The sequence below is a fragment of the Silurus aristotelis genome (genome assembly GCF_946808225.1).
Source record: "Silurus aristotelis genome assembly, chromosome: 19".
In the NCBI taxonomy this organism is placed as follows: Eukaryota; Metazoa; Chordata; class Actinopteri; order Siluriformes; family Siluridae; genus Silurus; species Silurus aristotelis.
Window position 1 is genome coordinate 11159491 of NC_139592.1, and position 9530 is coordinate 11169020.

Genomic DNA, 9530 nt, shown 5'->3' on the forward strand with positions numbered 1-9530 from the left:
GCATTCTTGCTCTGACGAGCTTAAGATAGCATGATGGGTTTTTGTTAGTTTCTCTGTGCTCCTCGCTGATGTGAGTTAGCGTGTCAGATGTTTGGACTGACTTTGACATTAGAAACGCAGCACATGAGCAATTATGTATGCGGCTCTCATTGTCTGTGGAATGTGGAAGGGGAAAGGGAAGGGGGAGGGGTGGCACTTACTTTTCCTGATGTAGATCAATTCGACCTTTTTATTTTATTAAGAATGCCTAGCGAAGGTTGCTATCAGCCATTACCTCAGACAGACCTTTAGAACTTTGCAAAGTGTAAATATTACTTAAATGTAATGCCCCAGATCAAACAGGGACAAAAAACTATCAGACAGAGAAACAGATGTTTTTTCTATCATTTAAAATACCAGACTTAGATTCGAGTTCAGCTCACCATAAAACAGCTAAGTCATGTTTTTAGCAAGTTTAGCTAGCTAATTTTAGCAAGTACAAAAGGCTTTTACAAATAAAACAACACTGTCACAGCTTCAACGACACAATAAAACAGCTGGGCAGCTAATACTGTTGCTAGCTAGTCTTTGCTGAACCAGTCAAAGTTTTGGTAATAAAACCATTAATATACATTTAATAAAATAATTATAAATGTAGCTTTTGCTGCATTGAACCTAAAAGCACTCTTCTACTTTCTTTTTTTTATGCGAGGTCGTCCATTTTTAAAACAATTTTTATTTATCACTCTTTCCTATGTACTGAACACCTCATTGTTTTTAAGTGAAATATTTAGTGATACACAAAACAGATATTTTAAGCTTTTTGGTATTGGGTATAACAACGACTTTCAATCTCCATTTTTCAGAACCTCTGCCTTAGATGGTGGTTTATTAAACGATTTTTCCAGTGTAGCTCTCCCACATAGTTTAGCCATTATTTTAAGAAATGTATTTTTGCACTATAATAGACCCTCAATTGCAGAGTGCTGCAGCCAACAGAGTTTCAGAAAATAATCTAAGGTGCCTTTTTGTACTACTTTTCCTTAATCACAACAGCCAACTAGAGGACACAGAGTGACGCTCTCTCTCTCTCTCTCTCTCTCTCTCTCCCTCCCCATGTTGTCTGTTTCTCTTTCTAACTTCTCTATGCAGCACTGGCTATGGGTCTTTTTCTTTTTGGTATGAAAAATGAGGTCACTGAATTAGAGGGCAACAAAAGAAGTGCTGGGATTTTCCTCCAAGTCCAAGTATCCAGTCACTCCACACTGCCTCCCACCTGACCTACATAACATGACATCATCCTGTGTGCTGTGAAGACACAGGAAAATCCCAAATGAGGAAACTCTTAAACGCATGATCCTAAACCAAACAAAAACACAAGCTGCACAGACGTAAAGAAAAAGCACGAGTAAAGCGTGAATGGTGGTCATTCATTCAGAATGTACCAAGCAGCAACTCATAGAGGGTTGATGCTCGGTGGTCGGAATTCTAAGTGCCAAAGCTCCCAAAAACCTCATAAAACACAAAAAAAATTATCCAAAAAACCAGCACTGTGTTTTTATAAACTGACTAAATCCTGCAGATCAGCTAAGAAATACATCCAGTGTTACATTCAACTGCCTCAAATCAAGACTTAAATACCATGCTTCCTTTAAGCATTTGGGACACAGTACAGCCAGTGATTTAGTGTTTTTCTGTGGCGTCGTCAGTCACACAACACCGTTTAAACTCAGCTGAAACAGCAAACACTGAGCAGGACAGTGTAATCTGAACTGGAAAACTAGTAGCACAGACAGACAATTGGCCCACTGTTAGGAGACTCCTGCTAGCACTTAAAGAATCTGACACACACTGACTGTTTACGTTTAAATCCTGCTTACACGCCTACTTTGTCCCACGTGCCAACCATTGCCAAGTGTCTCTTGATTGGCTAAGCATGATTTAAATCAACAACACGAAAAATCTCTTTCGAGCAGGACGGATTTGAAATCGTTTGGTTTTAAATGTCAGCCATGTGGGCCTCGCTAAGGACAGGACACAGATTCTTTTGTTGTTTGTGTTACTAAGAACATGTTGGCTATTTAAAAATCGAGGCTTGTCCAAGAGCAGGACGTGGCTTAAGCGAATGACATCATCGCTGAAGCTTCCGTTGCTGACAGGCTTGGAAAGAGAAGCATTGTCCTGCTGGCCACAAGACAACGAAGGCCTAAATGACTTCACATGTAAGCCATTAATGTAAGCTCTTAAATGCCTTGTTAAACAGCTCCTCCTGGTTAGATCCTGAGGGTAAATTTGTAGATCGGATCAATGAATGGGGCAAAAATTTATGTCCCTTAGTGTTTCTGTGCAGTAAAACAGCTCAGTTTCTTACCAAGCAGACAAGACAGAAGACCCTGTGATTTTCATCAGAGGCTAATTCAGGCACATTATACAAAAAAATCAAACACAGCAGAGCACGCTCTATAGCAATCAAAGCCAAAATTATTAATGATGAGTTATATTTTAACCATTTATATTTGTCCTCAATGCAAGTTAGTACCTCTTAGTACGTAAGTTATACTTAGAACAGATAAAGTGGGCATTCCCTCACCTAATCGCAACAAACACCTCTATCCTAAAGCCTCAGCACACATACTGCTGTAACTACAGACAATGCAAAACATCACCAGTAGCACTGCGTTGCATTAGGGAGGAGGCAGATTTATCTTTTTGTCCACGTTTGCACATTCCTAAGATTTGAAAGGATCATTATACACGTATCCTTCTTGGCAAAAGCAATTGTTCTAGTTCACTAGCAATTACAGCATGTTTAGACACTGACTGGATTTTTGAATGCAATGCCAACCCAAGTTTGCTCTTATTTAAAAGCAGCTCATTTTCATTACATTGATACAATCATGCTATAAAAGATGGACAAACACACCGAGGCATCACGTGTACTCATTGTTTTCACCTTAACATCTTGCTCCAGTGCCCGAATGAGCTCGCCATCCACCTGGCCGGTTTGAGCCACGCGCAGGCTGCGTCTCTCAGCCTTGCGTAGTCGATACTGCAGGATGCGACATGTCTTGTTGGCCTGCTCCAGCTGTTGCCTAAGTTCCTGGAGCTGGTACACGTCCTCCTCCATGTACATGTCTCTCATCTCGAGCATCTCGGAGCGCAACTCCTCAACCTCATCCTGACACACAAACACACACACACACATGTCAACCAACAATCAAATTTCAGTTTTTAATATGTAACCTATATACCTCTTGTTGCATTGCAACATCATTCACTGGAAAAGAATGACAAAACTCACTGTGGAATTCCTTCTCATTTATTACAAAAAGAACCCGATTTATGTTTTGAAATCCAGATGTCTTTTGTTGTCGATTAATATTGCAAATCTTTCAAGATATCTTACTACATTGTTACATTATCCCTTGATAACAGTTGAAATAGAATCGGATTAATGATGCATGTAAGGGCCGTTATTTTGATCCACTGCTCCATGATCAGCCAAGTGGCCTGTATGACACACTGTATCACCATCTCAGTTCCAGGGCAAGGACATGTAATCCAACCAGACCAGTGTTTCCCCTTATGTTTGTGCTCATTTGGTGTCCATTTATTTACTTCCCCAGCAGCTTCTCCTGCTTTGCAAAACAAAGCAATGTCTGCGGAACATCAACAACCTCAACAAGTAAAAAAAAAAAAGGCTGCTAAAAAAGGTGTAAGATTAATAGTAGATGGAAAGTCAATGTATTGCATAGCATACAGGATTTCTGTAAATGTGGGTCAGCGCTGCAGCATGGCTCACGTGATCCATGTGCTTATAAACAACACAGACTTGTTAATATAATCACTCTAATAATAAAGACTGTAGAAAGACTTTTCTGTGTCATTGATCTGGGAGGAAATGTCCCGAATAGGTTCATAAACCAATATCCAACAACTGGCATTTAATGATGCATACAATTCACAGGCCTTTCCTTTATTATCAGAGTTAAAACAATGGATTTAACACCAGTATGTTCATCCATGCCTGGACACAGAAAATGAATAATGGTGTTGAGCTTCACGATGTTTATTGCCTGCAGCTTGCTTTGCATTAATGCCTGCACTTGGCATTGTGATCAGTGAGGATACAAATTAGAAACCAAATGGCCTTCATTTATTACCCATCAACTACATCTTCTACACCTTCACCATAACAAACCATCCTTTAACCACACTAGATTTATACAAACATGCACTATTAGACCTCTATCATTTTGAATAAGGTTTCAACAGACCTGGTTATAAAATAGAGGAGTTAATAATGAACTACTAATATTACTGAAATCATTTTACAGTTACATCCAGAAAAGATGAGAATGTGCACTTTCTGGTCTATGACACTCATATTTAGATGTTATTAGGGGATTATAAACTAATATAATTAATAACTAAATGATAATAAGCATTTAGTTTGCAGTGTTTGACTAAAAAGGGAGATAATTGTTACTTAGATAGCTAAGAGACTTTGTGTCCTAAAAGAAGTACTCAAAATCCTTTATAATAGGAAAACACTTACTATTGCTGTCCTTCATATACTGGGGGAAAAAAAAGTTATGGGTTGCATTTACTTATTCAGGTGTGTATTTTATTTACACATAAATACAAATGCAGCCTTGCAAACACAAGCTTGTCTTTCAGTTGATTTGCAGCACACAATGCATGCACAGAACTGAATTCAATCAATCTAATGCAAATACATTACAAAAACATTCATGCTTTTTGGCATAAGGTTTTTACCTTCAAATAGTCGTTTTCCGACCTCAACTCTTCGATCTCACGAAGATATTCCTCGAGCATTCCATCCGTAAGCTCCTCGTTAAGATCGGAGAAGGCCAAAGATGTGCTGGCGGGCATCCGACTGTCGAGCGAGGTGAGGGAGCGCTCGTCCCCCGGGGAAGTGCTGTCGTGTCCGGCGTCTGTTCCCCGCTCTCTTTCGCTCACCGCGCGGTCGCTGCTCGGCTCCGCGGCCGCGCTCTCGCTCTCGGCTCCAGCACCGCGGCTGCTGCTCTCCGTGTCGCTGCTAAGCGCATCAGTGGAAAGCTTGTTCTCTTCCGAGGCGCAGTCAGAGATCTCGGAGCTGCTGTCCGTGGGCGAGAGCTTGCCCGAATCTTTGCCCGAGTCTTTGCTTAGGTCGTCGGACGCGATGCTGGCGTCGGATACTTTCCTCCGAGCGGCCTTGTTCGACTTCACGCTGCTCTTTGTAGCGGCGAGGGAAGACAGCGCGGATTTCCCCGGTGACTTCCCAGTCTTCTCAGTCTTTGTGTCTTTAGCGCTAACGGGGCTGCGTCTGGACAAACGGCTCCCTAAATGGATCGCTCCCGGTTTGACGCTGAGGGTCGGTGCACCAATTCCTCCGCGGATCTTGGTAATAGACCAGCCGGGCACGTCTTTGGGTCTGGCGGGCGATGGCGCGCGGTGCGGCTTCTTCTTCTCCTGGCTTGTCGCGTGGGCTTGCACGCCTTCGCCCGTCTCGTTCCCGCTTTCCGTTTCCATTTTGCTCCTGAGTCTCTTTTCCTTGGCCGAGGCGAAGTGAGTTGGGGACGCGGCGTCAACCTTTGTCTTGGTCATTCATTCCGCTTTCGAGTGCCGACTGAGGGAGAAATGAAAACCCCCGCGCAGAAGGGCAGAGGCTCGGCTTGGGGATAAAGCCGCACCCGCAACAGCAAGAACAAAAACCCCCACAAGATCCAAAAATTATAGTTTCATCCAATGCGCCGATTGACGCTTAGAAACACCAAAGAACCTCCACGAAGCTAAATGCTGTCTGTTTTTAGACCACGTTTTAGCTTCGCTTCTTCTCTTCTCTCCCTCCGCCAGGTTTCACTTCTCAACAAAACAGTCAGTGCATGGAGGATCTTCTCTCCGCCCAGATAGCGGCTCTGCCTACAAACAGGAGCGGAACATCCTCCATGGCTCTGTACTGCCACCACCGCCATGTGGATTGAACAGTAACAAACAAGCAGATCACCAGATATTACCATAACTGTAATCCAGCTGGACACACATGATAAATGTATACCAGGGATGTGGTGTTGTTCTGCAGGAGTTTAACAGATTGCTGTTTTATCACTGAAAACAGTAAACTCATTTTTAGTGTTTATGTGGAGCTCCAGCATTTCTACAGGTGTCTCAATATGCAAAAAAATAAAAATAAAAAATAGCCTCTCCATTAAAAAAAGGGATTTATTTCACTGTCGGCCTATATGTTGATTTATTAATTTATAGAGACTCAAAGCAATTTTCCTAATGAGAAGGGCGACTGCATAATGCCGTAAATGTAAGTGTTGTGCAAGAACCTTAATGCATAATATAATATGCTGCAGAACAATAAAATATTCTGGTCTGGAGAAGGTCTGCAAAGTAAAGGGGAGAAGGTAAAGTGTGTGAATTCATTCATTCATTTGTTCCGTTTGTTAGCTCATTTCATTCCCTTTGTTTGTTTATTCATCCCAATAAGTGTTTTATTCTTATCAGGGTTGTGGGAGATCCCGGGTCTATCCAAAAAAAACAACAGGCGTGCAGTAGGACACACTTACAAAGAAGAATGAACACACACACATTTACAGTTACTTGTTTACATTACCCAGTCCAACCATTAATGTTTTTAAGAGGTGGGAGCAAAACCCATGTGTGCACAGGGTCATGCCCAGAAACACCACACAGAGGGTAACCCAGTGATCATAATTAAACCCATGGAGCTGGTAAGTGGCAACACTACCTTCTATACCACGACGTTGCTGAAACAGATTCTTATAGTCAGGGTAGAAAGAGGAAATTTGATGAGTTCAGACATTTAGATTCAGAGTCATAATTTAAAGGGATCCAGATCTTAATCCTATAATGAACCCCTGAAAATATCTGCACACCCAAAGCTTGAAAAAACACTATGTTTTATTTTATCCTATATTTGTATTTCATATACAGAGTTTACAACTTATAAAATATGTTAAGGAACTATATCTATACATATTACTGGTGTAATACACAGTGCACATGCTGCAATATAAATATCTCTTAACGCTTATTACACATTTGGACCTCCAAACATAAGCTAGTGATTAGAGTGCAATATAGAGGATCAGGATTAGTTGTAATATCTCACCCACTTGCATATTGCTGTTAGTGAGATAGACAGGTGTAGAGCACAGTGCCCAGGCCCTATAATTGGCTTTTAATGACTGCTTTATACAAAAGGCCAGCCTTGTGCTTAATTCCTGGCAGGATCAAGCTGGAGCTCTGACATAATCATACAGTAAAAGCACTAGAGCATCAATAAAGCATTCCTGTAAGAGTTCACAAATCATAAAAAAAATTACACATCAGATTTAGTGCTTCCAACAGTCTTGTTTTCCAACACAGAGCTCTAATAATTAAGCAAATTGAACACATTGAAAGTAAATATGCTGATTATATAATGAACAATAAAGATAAACTATGATACAAAATCACAGATGTGACCCATGACTTGGTTTGTACTGTTTTAGGCCTCATCGGAATGGTTTTCATTTGTTTGTTTATTTGTTTGTATTTACAAAAAAATTTGTTTAAAATATGCTGCATATAAAGACCAGAATACATGGGTGATATGACAAATCTCTCTCTCTCTCTCTCTCTCTCTCTCTCTCTCTCTCTCTCTCTCTCTATATATATATATATATATATATATATATATATATATATATATATATATATATATATATATATATATATATATATATATATATACTTATGCAAGCATTAAAATACTTGTTACTAATATCAATTTCTCTGACAGAATGAGAGGAGGAGAGAGATAAAGTTCCATAATGTAAATATTATAGAATACAGAACATTATCTAGTCTTCCTCTTTGCTAAAGTGTACCATTATTGTAATATGCCTTTTTGGCCCTTGTCTAGCCTTTTTACAGAGGGTAACACGGTCAGAGTTGTTGTTGTATCAGTCTTACACTGTTTTGTTCACAGTGTGAGGAGGTTAAGCAGGACAGTGCCATTCAGTCCATGGTATCCTATAAGTATTATATTCTGCCTATACGTGGTTCTGTCTGTAAGATGGAAAGGTAAAGATTTTACCAATCAGTATGTCATGTGACATGCCTGAAAAGAAATAGTAAAGGACAAACCATTTCTAAAAACAATCTCAGATGTAAAAAGGAATGGATTCCTGTAATACAGAACATTCAGTACTTTCAGTTTAATTTCATAACAAGATCTCATTCTATAACAAAAGCTCCAAATCCATGTAAAACACATAAGAAAATGTTAGATAAACTTATATATTATCAGTTAGCGGGAGCTGGATCTCTGTTTGCTGCTTTATCAGCCTCCACTCTTTTTGAGAAAGATTTCAGATAGATTGTGGCTGTGTGGATTTTCTCATTCAGCCACAACAGCATGTACTGAATTCAAGCACTGATCAGGTGAGAAAAACAGGTGCACGGTTTATCCTAAATGTGTTTTGTGGGGTTGAGATCATAATTCATTCTCATTCTTTCACACTAACTTAATCAGCAGATCTCTTTGAGTGTATCGAGCTTATGCTGTGCACAGGAACATTGTCATGATAAAACAGCTTTGGGCTATTTAATTCCAGTGAAAACAAATCTTAATACTACAGCATGCACAAATATTTTAAAGAGTTGGGTGCTTCTAACTTTATGGCAACAGTTTGTGGCAGAGCTACATGGGAAGGCCAGGTACCCACATACTTTCATCAGTGTAGTTCAATACAATACGCATCTGGACAAAAAAAAAGGGATGGAAAATATTAATTGCAGTTTATAATTAATTACTAATAATTTACTGCAGATTATAAACCTTATAGTCCGAATTTGTTGATTGTTGGTCAAAAAATAACCAGAACCACATGCAGGAGAACTCCTAGATTAAAATGTTGTATGTAAAAGTCAACTCTAGGGCATTTTTCAACAACTCCTAATCAACCGTTTGAAGCCCATCAACGTTGAATGAAAGCGTTGACTTTTCTTTCTGTAAAAATCTGTCTTAAGTTCACCCACAAAAAATGAATAATTAAAAAAAAATTCAATTAATATATTGCAGATTATTTCCTGACCTTATTGTTTTCTAGCCTTATTGTTGCTAGAAAAATTTAAACTGAACTCCCTTTTTTAATGGCCAACAGAGAAATACCAAACAATGGAAGATGAATAATATGATTATCTAGCGCCATCTAGTGATTATTTGTACAAAGTACCACTGTGAGGAGGAAAAAGTCTCTGAAGTAAAAGAATGTTGAAGTGAATTGGGATCATCCTAAGAGGAACCAAAAACAGTGAAAAGTCATTTGATTATGTGTTCGGTTATAATGCGTCCAAGTCCTTAGCTAAATGTAAGTGAAGTGTTTCAATGTGAGTGGGAAAGAAAAAATATATTGGGCTTTTGTTTATTGAGTAGAAAGTCCAGGCTTTGTTGTGCACAGTCAGTGGGTGAAATTGGTGTGTGTAGTGCTGGATGAAAGACCACACTCTGTGGTCCTAGACCTTTCACATGT

General features: G+C 39.6%; 1 protein-coding gene across 2 annotated transcripts in view; it reads right to left on the bottom strand.

Annotated features, from left to right (window-relative positions):
* Positions 1-5982, bottom strand: part of mtcl2 (microtubule crosslinking factor 2) — a 43878-nt gene extending 37896 nt beyond the window's left edge. For both annotated transcript variants that reach the window (XM_083570081.1, XM_083570080.1), the window contains exons 1-2: positions 4759-5982; positions 2933-3157 (exon numbers count right to left, since the gene is read on the bottom strand). In XM_083570081.1, the coding sequence (XP_083426207.1) occupies positions 2933-3157; positions 4759-5589 (1056 nt within the window). In that variant the 5' untranslated portion in view covers positions 5590-5982. The remainder of the gene's footprint in view (positions 1-2932; positions 3158-4758) is intronic.
* Positions 5983-9530: the final 3548 nt, after the last annotated feature.